We start from the raw sequence: 16520 nt of genomic DNA, 5'->3' as shown, positions 1-16520 counted from the left end.
TTAATAGTTACACATTTAGAAAAAATGTGAGAATACCAAAAACTTACTGAAATACCAACCAAAGTAAAAACAAGAGAACAAAATGGGAAATTAAAGAGCTTTTAAGAGTTATTTTAAGAACAAGAGGAGACTTGGTAACAGATACTAATGAATATATCCTCTTTTCTACTGCTCTAAAAGTAACTTTTATCTCAGAAAAAAATTTTTTGATTTGCTCTTCCAACTTCGACAAGAAAAGCTATTGGAAACCTGAGAGGTAATGTTTAAAAAATCTTTGACTGTGTCTTTTTCCTGTTGTGACCTGAGACTCTGCCCTCCTCTCATTACCACGTAGTGCCATTCTGGTCACTATTTTAGTAAAAGCTACAGTTTTAAAAGCTTAAAGAGCATCTGATTTATAATGTCCACTCTTGGCTTTACTCCAACAGTCTAAAGAATAGATAATGCTTTCTTTGTTCTCCTCATACACTTAATATTTTCCTACTTCTTTCTCGACTTAGTAAGTTATTTTCCTTTTTCTCCCCCTTAAACCTCATGCAACAGAAATATCTATCTGGTTAAAAACAGTGAAGTCAAGTTATGCCTTCATTAGTTCTGAATGCTGATCATCTCCTCTTCCACCACCACCACTACCAGGCTGATGTTTCTCAAGATGAAGTCATAAAAATTTCATTTATACTCCACCATACTGGAATCCTTTCTTAATATGGAACACAATTTTTACCAAGCCCAATTTCTACTGTTAGATCACAAAGCAACTTCTTTTGGGTATAGGAACCCTGTAACATGGTAACATGGTTTAATTTAAAAGAGAAGCAACTTAAGATATTTTACTTTTTCTTTATTTCATATTCTAGGTGTCAATTTATATACAAAAAGCTTAAGAGCTCATATGGAGAGTACAAAAATTAATTGTTGCAGATGATCAGAAACCTCAAGCTAGCTAATAAGAGTAAATTACATCTGGCTACCCATTAGTGACTAGAACAAATCCACCACCTAACATCATCATTTAATTTCAGTTAACCTGATTCAGAACATGGACTAAGTTAGACATTTATAAGGCTACCAGAAAAAGAGAAAAGAAAGAAAAGAAAAGGAGAGGAAAACGGCAAAAGTATATTTGGATTAATAGAATATAAGGAAAAAAACCACATGATCATCTCAACTGATGCATAAAGAAAATTTGAAAAATTCAACACTCTTTCATTATAAAAACACCCAATAAACTAAGAATAGAAGGAAACCTCCTCAATAAAGACCACATATGAAAAATTCATAGCTGGGCTTCCCTGGTGGCACAGTGGTTAAGAATCCACCTGCCAATGCAGGGGACACGGGTTCGAGCCCTGGTCTGGGAAGATCCCACATGCCGCGGAGCAACTAAGCCCATGTGCCACAACTACTGAGCCTGTGCTCTTGAGCCTGTGAGCCACAACTACTGAAGCCCGTGTGCCACAACTACTGAAGCCTGCGTGCCTAGAGCCTGTGCTCCACAACAAGAGAAGCCACTGCAATGAAAAGCCCTCGCACCACAACGAAGAGTAGCCCCCGCTCGCTGCAACTAGAGAAAGCCAGCGCACAGCAACGGAAGACCCAACGTAGTCAATAAAATAAATAAATAAATAAATAAATAAATAAATAAATAAATAATTCATAGCTAACATCATACTCAATGATGAAAGACTGAAAACTTTTCCTCTAAGACAAGGAACAAGACAAAAACGCCTGCTTTCACCACTTCTATTGAACAAAGTACTGGAAGTTCTAATCAGAGCAATTATGCAAGAAAAAGAAAGAAAAGGCATCCAAATTGGAAAAGAAGAAGTAAAATTTACTTTGTTCACAGATGACATGATATTATATGTAGAAAACTCTGAAGATTACACAAAAAAACTATTAGAGTTAATAAACTAATGCAGCAAAGCTGCAGAGTACAAAATGAACACATGGAAATGTGTTGTGTTTCTATACACTAGCAATGAATAATCCAAAAAGGAAAGTAGAATAGAGATTACCAGAGGCTGGGGCGAGTAGGGGTGGAGAATAGGGAATTATTGTATAATGGGTACAGAGTTTCTGTCTGGCGTGACGAAAAAGTTCTGGAAATGGATAGTCATGACGGCTGTACAACTGTGACTGTAGTTCATGTCACTGAATTGTACACTTAAAATGGTTAAAATAGGGAACAAGATAAGAGTGCCCATTCTCAGCACTCCTAGTCAACATATTTCTGGAAATCTTAGCCAAAGTAATCAGGTAAAAAAGAAAAAGAAAGAAAGAAAGGAAGGAAGGAAGGGAGGTAGGGAGAAAGGAAGAAAGAAAGAAAGAAAAGGTGTCCCAATAGAAAAGGAAGAAGTAAAATTGTCTCTGTTTGCAGATGACACGATCTTATATATATAAAACTCTAAAGACTCCACCAAAAAAATGTTAAATAAACAAATTCAGTAAAGATTAAGGATACAAAAGCAATAAACAAAAATCTGTTGCATTTTCACTAACAAACTGAGAAATTAAGAAAACAATCTCATTCACAACAGCATCAAAAATAATAAAATACTTAGGAATAAATTTAACCAAGGAGGTGAAAGATTTATACACTGAAAACTATGAAACACTGATGAAAGAAATTGAAGAAAACACAAATAAGTGTAAAGATATCCTGTTTTCATAGAATGGAATAATTAATATTGCTACAATGTCCATGCTACCCAAAGCCATTTATAGATTCAATGTCATCCCTATCAAAATTCCAATGGCATTTTTCATAGAAATAGAAAAAAAATCCTAAAATTTGTCATGGAACCACAAAAGACCCCAAATAGCCAAAGTAATCTTGAGAAAGAAGAAGAAAGCTGGAGGCATAACACTTCCTGATTTCTAACTATACTACAAAGCTATAGTAATCAAAACAGTATGGGATTGGCATAAAAACAGACTCATTGATCAACAGAACAGAGTCAAAAGCCCAGAAATAAACCCATGCATACACCATAAACTAATATTTGACAAGGAAGTCAAGAATATTCAATGGGGAAAAGACAGTCTCTTCAATAAATGGTATTGGGAAAACTGGATATTCATATGCAAAAAACTGAAACTGGACCCTTAACTTACACCACTGACAAAAATTAATTTGAAATAGATTAAAGACTAAAATGTAAGATCTGAAATTATAAAACTCATAGAAGAAAACATAGGGAAAAAGCTCCCTGACATTGGTCTTGGCAATGAAGTTTTGGAGCTGACACCTAAAGCACAAGAAACAAAAGCAAAAATAAACATGTGGGACTACATCAAACTAAAAAGCTTCTTCATAGCAAAGAAACAATCAACAAAATAAAAAGGCAACCTATGGAATGGTAAAAAATATTTGCAAATCATGTATCTGATAAGGGGTTAATATCCAAAATACATAAGGAACTCATACAACTCAACAGCAAAAAACAAACAAAATCCAATTAAAAAATGGGCAAAGGGGCTTCCCTGGTGGCGCAGTGGTTAAGAATCTGCCTGCCAATGCAAGGGACACAGGTTCGAGCCCTGGCCGGGGAAGATCCCACATGCCGCGGAGCAACTAAGCTCGTGCTCCACAACTACGGAGCCTGAGCTCTAGAGCCCGCGAGCCACAACTACTGAGCCCACGTGCCACAGCTACTGAAGCCCACACGCCTAGAGCCTGTGTTCCGCAACAAGAGAAGCCACGACAATGAGAAGCCCACGCACTGCAACGAAGAGTAGCCCCCGCTCACCGCAACTAGAGAAAGCCCGTGCACAGCAACAAAGACCCAACGCAGCCAAAAATAAATAAATAAATAAATAAATTTATTTAAAAAAAAAAAATGGGAAAAGGACTTGAATAGACATTTTTCCCAAAAAAGATATACAAATGGCCAACAGGCACACGAAAAGGTACTCAATATCACAAATCATCAGGGAACTACATATCCAAACTACAATAAGGTATCACCTCATACCTGTTAGAAAAGGTATTATCAAAGAGACAAGAAATAACAAAAGTGAACCCTTGTGTACTACTTGTGGGAATGTAAATTGATACAGCCACTATGGAAAACAGTATGGAGGAGCCTCAAAAAGTTAAAAATAGAACTATCATATGATCCAGCAATCCCACCTCTGGGTATGTATACAAAGGAAATGAAATCACTATCTCAAAGAGATATCCGGGCTCTCACCTCAGCCAGTTGATCAAGGTCAACATTAATAGTCATAAATCATGTTGATAGTTTGTGCCCATGACATAATGTGATGAAAATGGCACTTTATTTCTGTGGTCTTCCTCCCAAAAACCTACTGCAGCCTTACTTACAATAGCCAAGACATGGAAACAACCTACATGTCCATCGACAGATGAATGAATAAAGAAAATATGGTATGTATATACAATGGAATATTATTCAGCCATAAAAAAAGAAAAAAAAATCCTGCCACTTGTAAGAACATGGATGAACCTGGAAGGCATTATGTTAAGTAAAAAAAGTCAGACAGAGGACTTCCCTGGTGGCACAGTGGTTAAGAATCCGCATGCCAATGCAGGGGATGCGGGTTCGAGCCCTGATCCAGGAAGATCCCACATGCCGCGGAGCAACTAAGCCCGTGCGCCACAACTACTGAGCCTGCGCTCTAGAGCCCGGGAGCCACAACTACTGAAGCCCTCGAGCCACAACTATGGAAGCCCGCGCGCCTAAAGGCCGTGCTCTGCGACAAGAGAAGCCACTGCGATGAGAAGCCCGCACACGGCAACAAAGAGTAGCCCCCGCTCGCCACAACTAGAGAAAGCCCGCACGCTGCAATAAAGACCCAACACAGCCAAAAATAAATAAATAAATAAAATCTACGTTTTTTAAAAAAAAAAGTCAGACAGAGAAAGACAAATAATGTATGTATGTATGATCTCACTTATATGTGGAATCTAAAAAAAAACTGAACTCATAGAAACAAAGTAACTGTTGGTTGGTGGGGAAGGGCAGATGGATGAAGGTGGTCAAAAGGTACTTATAATGGATAAGTTCTGCAGATGTAAGGTACAGCATGATGACTACAGTTAACAATACTGTACTGCATACTTGAAAACTGCTGAGAGTAAATCTTAAAAGTTCTCACCACACACACACAAAAAAAGGTAACTATGTGAGGTGATAGCTGTGTTAACTAACCTTTTTGTGGTAAACTAACCTTACTGTGGTAAACATTCTGCAATATATTTGAATATCTAATCACTACACTGTATACCTTAAGCTTATACGATGTTGTATATCAATTACATCTCAATAAAGCTGGGAAAACAGCTTTATTTAAAATTGAAAATAGGAACTTCCCTGGTGGTGATGTGGTTAAGACTCCATGCTCCCAATTCAGGGGGCCTGGGTTCGATCCCTACTCAGGGAACTAGGTCTCACATGCATGCCACAACTAAGAGTTCACATGCCGCAACTAAGGAGCCTGAGTCACAACTAAGGAGCCCGCCTCCCACAACTAAGACCCCACACAACCAAATAAATAAATAAATAAAATAAAAATTAATTTTAAATTTTTTAAAAAATTAAAAACTAAATTAATTTTTTAAATTAAATTTTAAAAAAATTTTAAATGGTCTAGTTGACAATAAATTGAATATTCAAATGAAGTACTCTTTTACAGCAAAATTTTTAAGACAGTTAAAATAGTAAATTTTATGTTACATGTATTTTATCACAACAGAAAAAAAAATGAGTGTATCTGAGAGATTTTGTCATTCCACAACATATATGCAGTTTTACTGAACCCTTGTCAGCACTGGCAAGTACTTTATTAGAAAACCTATTTATAACAGACAATGTGTAACGAAAATTATTTGTATAAAGATTAGTCATGCAGCACCAGGGATATATGAGGACAGAACTTTATCAGAATTCCTAAGCACCTCAAAAGTCTATTTCTGATTTAAACAAGGACTACCAAGTGGTTTTTTTCGTGTGTGTGTGTGTGTGTGTGTGTGTGTGTTGCTACCCTTTATCCGTTACCTTTGGCAATCAAGACACAGTGTGGTCATGCAGGCAGGGCAATTCAAGACAGCATCACTATTTGGAAAAGGCTGTTGTTGTTGACGTCGCCGCTGTATTCCAAAACCATGGTAGCTAGAACAGAAAAAGAAGGTGAAGAGGGGAAACACATTAAAGCCAAATCTTGCTTTCTAATGCCACTCTCCCAACAAAAGAAACCAGTACCCCTTAGAGAAATGGTCAATTCCAGGAATGGGGCATACAAGATGGACCTGGAACATCCTGTAGGGCCAGAAAGTAAGGAAGCACTCAGAAAGAAAAAACCAAAAACCCACAATGAGACAGGAATGTTAAAGGGGCACAGGAGAAACTGAAAGAGCTCCCAATGACTGAAGCCAAAACAATTAGAGCATCAAAATAAAGTAGTATTGAATTATAACCAAAATATAAATAAATACCCATGAGTCCACGCTGACATAAATGACTTAATAAATAAATAAATGGGGGAGAATAGACACATCCCTCATATATAAGAATTACAAATAATTTATGAACATACTCTCCCCTCAAGGAGGAGGAGCATAACTCCAGACTCCTTAAGTCTAGGCTAAACATAGTGACATCCTTCCAAAGAGCATGGTACAGAAAGGGGTGGAAAGAGTAACTTTACAGTAGAGAAACCTGACAAATACTACTTCACTATAGTGAACAAGATCAACATTAACAGTCATAAATCACGCTGATAGTATGTGCCCTTGATACAAAACCATTAGATAAATTCCAGTGCTCGCTTCGGCAGCACATAGACTAAAATTGGAACAATAAAGAGAAGATTAGCATGGCCCCCGCGCAAGGATGGCACGCAAATTCGCGAAGGATTCTTTATTTTTTTATCTATGATTGTTGAATCATTCCACGAAAAGGCACTCTGCCACAAGATCAGCTGGACTGTGCGTTTAACGGATGTGGGAGTGGGGGAGTTGCTTGTTCACCCCTTCAGTTTGCACTTGGAACTCCTTTGATACCTCAGAGTTGGGATGGAGCTGGCCAGCCTGTGAAGACCTCCTTTGGGGGGTGCAGGGAGAATTTTTTTCCCCCCTTTTATGAAGGGTTGTTTTTTTTTGATGAAGATATGTTGTTTTGTATACTATGCTTTCAAAGTATTAACTGTAATTATCTAGCGTTATCTTGTTGTTTGTACAGAAATACACTGGCCTAGCACAGGCAGATGTAGATTTTGTTATACTTGTCATAGCTGTTTTAATAAACTTGAGTTCCGCTGCTAAAGAAAAAAAAAAAAAAATTCCAATAGAGGAGCCTCCCACAATATACCTGACCAGTGCTCCTCAAAACTGTTAAGGTCATCAAAACCAAGGAAAGTGTGAGAAACTGTCACAGCCAAGAAAAGCCCAAGGAGACATAACAACTAAATGTAACATGGTATCCTGGATGGGCTCCTGAAACAGAAATGGGTATTAGGTAAAAACTAAGGAAATCTGAGGGAATTCCCTGGAGGTCCAGTGGTTAGGACTCCACACTTGCATTGCCGAGGGTGTGGGTTCAGTTCCTGGTCAGGGAACTAAGATCCTGCAAGCCACGTGGCGGATAGATAGACAGATAGATAGATAAACAGATAAATAAATAAATAGGGTCATTTGAAGCCCACTGGGCTTCACTGGGATGGTGCAGGATCAATAATGTGACAGAGATGAATGTGCTTTAAATACAATTGCTATCCAAAGGTAAAATACGATATTTTAAAAAAAAGAGAAAAAAAACCTAAGGAAATATGAATCAAGTAGGGACTTTAGTTAACAATAATGCATCGATTATTAACTGTGACGAATGTACCATATTAGCGCACGGCGTTAACAACAGGGGAGACTCGTGCGTTGCTGTTGTTGCAGCGGGTGTGGGGATACGATGGCAATTCTCTGCATCATCGGCTCGATTTTTCTGTGCACCTAAAACTATTCTGGCACAGCCGCGGAACCGCCGCCAGACCCACTGTCGGTCCGCGCCGCCTGCCCGCCCGGCGTCCACTGCCACTGCCACTGCCATGGGAGTGCAGGCGGAGACCATCTCCCCCGGAGAGGGGAGCACCTTCCCAAAGCGCGGCCAGACCTGTGTGGTGCACTACACGGGGATGCCTGAAGATGGAAAGAAACTGGATTCCTCCTGGGACAGAAACAAGCCCTTTAAGTTTGTGCTGGGCAAGCAGGAAGTGATCCGAGGCTGGGAAGAAGGGGTTGCCCAGATGAGCGTGGGTCAGAGAGCCAAGCTATCTCCCCAGACTATGCCTACGGTGCCACTGGGCACCCAGGCATCATCCCACCTAACGCCACTCTCATCTTTGACATGGACCTTCTAAAACTGGAATGACAGGAATGGCCTCCTCCCTGAGCTCCCCATTCTTGGATGTGCCATGGAAGGATCTGGTGCCTCCAGGTGAGCACAGCGAGTCCGTACGGAGCTTTTCCTGATGTTCCACTACACTCTGCATAAATATCTTCCCTGACCGAATGTGTTGTCACCAGCTTTGCTCTTCCCCTTTCTCCTCGTATGTGTGTTGACCTGAACTATATGCCTTAAACCTCAAGTTACCCATTTTAGTTTGTTTTCATTTGGGGGTGAACACTGAGTTTCAGTCCTTTGGATCTAGGTTTCCAGTTACGTATTATTCAAGTATTAACAGCACAAGTAATGGGTTAATTTTAGAATAGGAATTGTTGCGGGGGGGGCAAGAATCTATATTTTATTTTATTTTTTTTTGGATGAAAGTTTTATCTATTATATATTAAACATTCTTGCTGTTGCACTGCAAAGCCATAGCAGATTTGAGGTGCTTTTGAGGGCCAAATTATTCTCCAATTTAAGCGACGTCCTCGGGCGGAATTAAAAGCCCTACCCAAAACTAAAGTGGGAAGGGGAGAGCCTTTGCCTCCACTGTCCCAACCCCACCCTCCCCTTAACCCTCTGCGTTTTGAAAGCAGATCGTCTTCACTAAGATGTTGGACACTACAGGTGTCTATCCCTGGGCCAGCAGGGACCTCTGAAGCCTTCTTCATGGCCTGGATTTTTTTTTTTTTTTTTCCATCCTCTGGTTTTTCTAATGGATATTTAGGACTTTTGTAATCTCATAGCTATCCAAGATCCACTTCCTAAATTTTAAGAATTTCAATCAAAAGTTAAATTGAAGGTGCTGTTTGTAGACACTTAACACCCATGAAAGCCCAGCCATCATGACAAATCCCTGAGTGTTGTCTGAAGAAAATGATGCTGGTCATCACAGCTTCAGCATCTCCTGTTTTTGGATGCTCAGCTCCCCCTGCTGATCTCAGAGTTTGCTGGCTTCTCCTTCCCCCCTCTCACCCCTTTGCTGTCCTGTGTAGTGATTTGGTGAGAGAAATTGCTGCCTACTCCCGCACCCCTACCGCTACCCCCAGCACTACATATGAGTTTCAAGTTTTATTACTGCAATGAAAGTGCCTTATATGTTGGCTTTTCTCAAAAAAAAAAAAAAACTATTCTAAAAAACAGTCTACTAATTAAAAAAAAAAAAAAACCCACAATAAAGCTACATTTAAAAAGCAAGGGTTGTGGACTCCCCTGGTGGTGCAGTGGTTAAGAATCCGCCTGCCAAAGCAGGGGACACGTGTTCGAGCCCTGGCCAGGCAAGATCCCACATGCTGTGGAACAACTAAGCCCGTGAGCCACAACTACTGAGCCTGTGCTCTACAGCCCGCGAGCCATAACTACTGAGCCTGCGTGCCACAACTACTGAAGCCGGTGCCTAGAGCCCATGCTCCGCAACAAGAGAAGCCACCACAATGAGAAGCCCCTGCGCACCAGAAAGACCCAATGCAGTCAAAAAAACAAAAGAAACCCACAACATTGTAAATCAACTATATTTCAATAAAAGTTATTACAAAAAAAAAAAAGCAAGGGTTGTAAGCTCTAAGTGCCTAAGGATTTTGGTCTGTTTTGTTCCCTGTTGTATTTCAAGAGTCTAGAACAGTGTCTGGCATACAGTAAATTCTCAACAGATATTTGCCGATTGAAAAAATAAAGCATGAATCTGTTTATGAAGACACTAAAGTATAAAAGTATATATTCTTAAAAGGGGCTTATGGAAAACACCTAAAAATTGAACAGCAAAATGCAAATCATTTGGCATTACTTCCTGAACTCTTTAAATATTTGTGGGGAAAAATACTGAGAACACGTGGTATATATTTCATAATTGTTGTTAAATACCTCCAATGCTTAGCAAATTTCAAAACCCAAACCCCAAGAAAATAACTTAATCATTCATTCAATAGGTGCTAAGTGCCCGTACAGCAGTGTGCAATGTGCTTGGCATACAGCACTGAACAAGACAGGTATAATCACTGTCCTTGCGGTGCTTAAAATGTAGTGAATTCATTATTTGAAGCTGGTTCCTGTGGTCTTAAAAGGCAACTACTGCTTGACACAGGAATGTGAATAAGTCAATAAGATGTTATTTCTTCTCAAGATTATATAAGAATGAAAATACATTCCATCTTACTTCCATGACAAATTCTGTTACCAGAAATATGGAGCTAGACCATAAGCTTTATTTCAATAGCACTCATAGCACTTAAAATGTTCATTTCACACTGTGAGTGTGAAAAATATTCATCACATAAATGCATGGGGCAGTTGGAGGAAGTGGTGCATGGGTGAAACTAGGAGAGGAAAAGGACAAAGTGGGAGGGTGGAAGCTAAAGGGTGGTGCACAAAGACCCACATAACAACACAAGCCCTCTGGGCTTGACAAGTACAGATTCCTGGGCCCCACCATAGCGGAATCAAAACCTCCTAGAGTAGGACTCAAGGGTTTGCATTTCATTCTCACCAGGTGATTCTGAAGCACAGCTAGGTTAGGGAAAAATAGTGGTAAGTTGCCCAGCTTTCACTTTTATGATAAATCAGCCTTTATCAAATCAAATTTGAAAATGAGTATGGAGTTTCCTCTTAGGATGATGAAAATGGTTTGAAATAAATATAGGTAGTGGTTGCACAACATTGTGAATATACTAAATACCACTAAATTGTTTGCTTTAAAATGGTTAACATTATGTCATGTGAATTTTACCTCAACTTTAAAAAATCAAATTTGTATACCGCATGCTAACACATATATATGGAATCTAAAAAAAAAAAAGGGGGACTTCCCTGGTGGCACAGTGGTTAAGAATCCGTCTGCCAATGCACGGGACACGGGTTCGAGCCCTGGTCCAGGAAGATCCTACATGCCGCAGAGCAACTAAGCCCGTGCGCCACAACTACTGAGCCTGTGCTCTAGAGCTCACAAGCCACAATTACTGAAGCCCATGCGCCTAGAGTCCATGCTCCGCAACAAGAGAAGCCACTGCAATGAGAAGCTTGCGCACCACAACGAAGAGTAGCCCCTGCTCACCACAACTAGAGAAAGCCTGTGCGCAGCAACAAAGACCCAACGCAGCCATAAATTAATTAATTAATTAATTTTTTTTTTTTTTTTTTAAAGGTACTGTTGAACCTAGTGGCAGGGCAGGAATAAAGACGTAGACATAGAGAATGAACTTGAGGACATGGCGGGAGGAAGCTGGAGCAAAGTGAGAGTAGCATTGACATATATACACTACCAAATGTAAAATAGCTAGTGGGAAGCTGCTGCATAGCACAGAGAGATCAGCTCGGTGCTTTGTGTCCACCTAGAGGGGTGGGATAGGGAGGGTGGGAGGGAGATGCAAGAGGGAGGGGATATGGGGATATGTGTATACATATAGCTGATTCACTTTGTTATACAGCAGAAACTAACACAACATTGTAAAGCAATTATAGTCTAATAAAGATCAAAAAAAAAAATTTTAAACTTAAAAAAAAATCAAATTTGTAAATAGTTAAAAACAACAATTCAAGCATTCAAGTAGAAAACATAACATCCACTGTTTATCCACATAAACTTTTTTTTTTTTGGCAGTACCACGGCATGCAGGATCTTAGTTCCCCAACCAGGAATTGAACCCGTGCCCCCTGAAATGGAAGCGTGGAGTCCTAACCACTGGACCGCCAGGGAATTCCCCACATAAACTCTTAATCTCGAAGTAATTTTAAATTGTTTATTTGAAAAAAGTCAGTTCTGTTTCTTAAAGGGAGAGACTGACTAGCTATAGCAGTCTGAATTCAACAACAGTTTTTAAAAAACTAATGGCCTAAAGAATGTATGTGTATAACTGAGTCACCATGCTGTACAGCAGAAATTAGCACAACACTGTAAATCACCTATACTTCAATTATAAATAAGTAAATAAATATTTTTTAAAATAAATAAAAAACCAATGGTCTGACTGAAATTTGCTTTTCATTTTTAAAATAAACTATTCAGGGCTTCCCTGGTGGCACAGTGGTTGAGAATCTGCCTGCCAATGCAGGGGACACGGGTTCGGGCCCTGGTCTGGGAAGATCCCACATCCGCGGAGCAACTAGGTCCATGAGCCACAATTACTGAGCCTGCGCGTCTGGAGCCTGTGCTCCCAACAAGAGAGGCCCCGATAATGAAGAGGCCCGCGCACCGCGATGAAGAGTGGCCCCCGCTTGCTGCAACTGGAGAAAGCCCTCGCACAGAAACGAAGACCCAACACAGCCAAGAATAAATATAAAAATAAATAAATAAATAAAAGATTACTAAAAATTAAAAAAATAATAATAAATAAATAAAAAATTAAAAAAATAAAATAAAATAAACTATTCAGCAGTTTTTCCGCAAACTTTATGCATGTCTGTATAAACATATACACATACACTCAAAATGTGAATATAGCGAAAATCATCTTTTAATCATTTTTCGTAAAGATTCTAATTTTAAATTTAAGTTCTTACCCTCTTCTCTGTGCATCAACCCAGGCCTGATCTCTGTCATCTTTTTCAGGATCATATAGTAATTCATCATTTGTTGGAATTCTGTATTGTTTCTTCTTCTTTTTCTTGGTCACCTGTGCTACTTTTGAAAATGTTAACGATATGGCTAAGTATCATGTCTAAAATCCACACCTCTTTTATACAAAATGAAGAAACCTGTTTCCTAAGGTACATATTTTTTCTAGTTATATTTTCCTAAAAAAATATTTTAAACTATTCCTCCAAATAAAAAGTTCAGAACTGAGTTCAAATAATGAGACATCAGAGTCTCAAAAAGGCCACTCAAAGTAAGTCAAGAATAGAAACTTTTTTTTTTTTTGGCCATGCTGCACGGCTTGTGGGATCTTAGTTCCCTGACCAGGGATCAAACCTGGGCCCTGGCAGTGGAAGTGCAGAGTCCCAACCACTGGACTGCCAGGGAAGTCCCTAGAAACTATTTTTGATGTCTTAAATTCTCCATAAGTTCTCATACATAAAATGCTACTGAAATCAGAACAAAAATGAGTGAAAAAAAACACTATGGTCATCCACATACACTAGACCTACTTGGGCAGGTCAATGTTAATGTAACAACATATAAAAATATAAAATTGAAAAAAAATAAAAAATAAAATTGTTTACCATATAAATTTGTTATTTGTGTATTCCATCATAATTACTGATATAATTAAGTTAGTTTTAGCTCTTGTCATTGTGTTCAACTTTGCTCAAATTTATACAAAATCAATTCCAAAGAACAGAGAGACTGATTTAAAAAAAGCAACAAGTTAGGGAAAATTCTGCAAGAGAGTAAAATCTAGAAACTATCTGCAGTTGTGAAAGCAAATGTTGCTGTGCTAAAGAACCTGAAGGAAGAGGGGGCCAAGAGCCCTGAGGAAAGAGGTACTGAGTCAGGACACACTCTTCCTCTCCCCAGACGTGCCTCTGCAGCACCACCCTCAGTCCCTGTCCTCAGGTGCGTCCCCATCTGTTCTTATGCGCAATCCTGCTTTTGTTTTCACATCAACTGCCTGCAATTTCTTAAAAGATGAAACTCAAAGGGAAAACCTAATATCAAATAATTGCTAGGTAAACCTTCCTTCATAAAATATAACTGCTAAACCTGGTAAACGTGTTACTTACCTGCTTTGTCTTCATCCTCAGAATCAGAATCAAAATATATATCGTCATAGTACTTTGTTGGAGCTGTTCCAACTTTCCCATTTCCTGAGGAAGACCCTAGTCAAACGATAAGGGAAGTTTAAAAACTGAACCATACTGGATTGGCAAGGAAAAAAACTCCATATATTCTTCCATCACTTCAAAGTGATATCAACTCATTCCCAATTTCATTTGGGTGGAAAAATACTTTCACATCAATGACTTACTGGATTTCTGTGCCCTATGCAATTACAGAGAACTTCCCCTCCTTGAATAACTGTTCCAAATCATGAGAAAATTATTCTCTCTCCCTTCCCACAAAGAGACTGAAAGCATATATAAATAATGATAAAAGCACATCTAATTAAATAAAATAGCCATATTTTCACATTGCCGGCATATATATCTCTACCTTTCAGCCATGAAGCATACTGTGGAGAACAGTGAATAAACATCTTGTTTTAAGGAACTTTAGAAGAAAGAGGGTAAGAGCTCTACAAAGAGTCAGGCAGAATGAGTCAAGCACACATTCTTCCTCTCTTCAGCTGTGCCTAGTGCCATGACATCACCTATACTTATGCCATCATATGCCTGCATCCCTAATTCTTCCTCTTAATTAACATCTGCTTTTGCTTTTATCATTATTACATATGCTTTCAATTCTTAACAGTTAATATATAGCATAACAACATGGAAACCAATTCTGAGGAGTCCTACCTTCACAAACAAGTTTTCAAGTCAGATATATTTTACATAGAAACCAAGTATCAAAATGAAGTATGTTTCATTACTTACTAAAATGAGACAGGAATTTGTGGTGACACATCATTCAATCTGCTATATCAGTGTTATATAACCTTAAATATACTTCTATAAGCTAGTGTGTCTTTTTTTCTTTTATCCTGAGGTAAAAATTACAGAAGGAAATCATACAAGTAAACAATGCTAAACAGTCTCTTTCCAGCAACACAGGAAACTTCTTCACTAGCAATGAAAGAAAACTACGCTCAGGTTGCCAAGCACATTTATTCATTCATTCAATAAGTATTTACTGAGCACCTACTGAAAGTGCTGGGGGCATAACAGAGCACAAATAAGGGTCCCTGCCATTATGGAACTTAGAAAACTATCTATATGAATATCTAACTAAAAGTTTACCTGTTTCTAGAGAGGATAACTTGTCCTCCATTGTTTTTATGGTGGAATTTAATTCAGCTTCCATTTCTTTTTCAAATTCATCTTCACTAGAGGATTCACTTTCTCCAGTAAGACATTCTCTGATAAGTTTTCGTTTTTGGTCGGGAGTTCCATGTAAAAGCACATCCACCTCATCTTCAGAACTAGAACATATTTAAATCATAAAGAATATAAATATTAAAGAATTAAAATAACTTCAAATGCCTATCATCTCACTGCCCAACAAATTTAAGTTTTATAAGGTTGCATTTGATTCAGCTATCATTACATACAGCTCTTCTCACTTAATAGTTCAACCATTTCTGCATATTTCCAAATATATTTTTTAATGTCTGTATAACATTTCCTCTTGCAGATGCTGTACAGTTATTTCTCTTCGCTATTAAACACTACAATGAATATCTATGTATATATAATTTTGTTTCTGTTGATTTCCTTAGGTTAAATGTCTAAAATTAGATGCAAACATCTTTCTGACTTCTAGAATTATCACACTACTTTCCAAGAGTACTGCGCCAATTCATAATTCCATCAGCAATGAAAAATTTACCTCACAGAACTGGGAGTTTGTTTTAAACTCTGGATAATTAAATAAAACTTAATATATGTAACAAATAGATACCTAATACATCCACACAAAATGTAACAGACAGTAAGTAAATATTACAGTTTAAAAGGCATAGTGCTACAGAGAACTAAAAAGAGAGAGAGGGCTAAATTATATTCCAAATTCTCCTGAGCAATTTCTGCCAATTTCCTTGGCCTTTTGTGCCTGGGTTTCCCCATCAACAGCAGTATGACAGAATTAAACGAGATATCAGAAGGAATGAAATGTTACCAAGATGAAATGCCTAAGACTTTTCTACTATAATCAATAGTACACACATAACGTTCAATTATTCATGATCTGATGAACGGTTACAGACTATTCCTGGGTTTTGCTTCTCTATTTTTCTCTTCTACAACAATGCTTGTGAGCCTCAAGCAGAAGGTAAATAAGAAAAATACAATTCACACCAATCAATTTTGCTAATGATAGAGGCCTTATCCAGATTCTACTCCCAAGAAAATTCCCCGTCTGACATTCCTCATCCTGACCAGCATGCTCCCTTTCTCCATTACCACTATATTCACTCAGGTCCTCGTAACTCTGCCTGTACCACCATGGCCTAAGGATCGCCAGGTCTCAAAACTCTTCTGCTTCATTCCACCCTTAACCCTGCTGCCAGAATGTTATTCCTAAAGAACTCTCAT

The 16520-nt window shown here is 38.5% G+C and overlaps 1 protein-coding gene and 1 pseudogene across 6 annotated transcripts in view; one reads left to right on the top strand and one right to left on the bottom strand.

The window, feature by feature from the left end:
• EAPP (E2F associated phosphoprotein) overlaps positions 1–16520 on the bottom strand; it is a 57091-nt gene that overhangs the window by 626 nt on the left and 39945 nt on the right. For 3 of the 5 annotated variants that reach the window (XM_082452257.1, XM_082452256.1, XM_082452255.1), the window contains 4 exons: positions 15228–15409; positions 14052–14147; positions 12891–13011; positions 6024–6137 (listed from right to left, as the gene is read on the bottom strand). In XM_082452257.1, the coding sequence (XP_082308383.1) occupies positions 6024–6137; positions 12891–13011; positions 14052–14147; positions 15228–15409 (513 nt within the window). The remainder of the gene's footprint in view (positions 1–6023; positions 6138–12890; positions 13012–14051; positions 14148–15227; positions 15410–16520) is intronic. The other 2 variants (XM_082452258.1, XM_082452259.1) reach the window with 2 other exon arrangements.
• LOC309656097 (peptidyl-prolyl cis-trans isomerase FKBP1A pseudogene) lies at positions 6771–12689 on the top strand (annotated as a pseudogene). The gene has a single exon. The product of its transcript is annotated as a peptidyl-prolyl cis-trans isomerase FKBP1A pseudogene (transcript).

Source organism: Balaenoptera physalus, assembly GCF_965194825.1.
Source record: "Balaenoptera physalus genome assembly, chromosome: 2".
Classification (NCBI taxonomy): Eukaryota; Metazoa; Chordata; class Mammalia; order Artiodactyla; family Balaenopteridae; genus Balaenoptera; species Balaenoptera physalus.
Note: the sequence above shows the minus strand (reverse complement) of the source record. Positions and strands in the feature narration are given on the sequence as shown.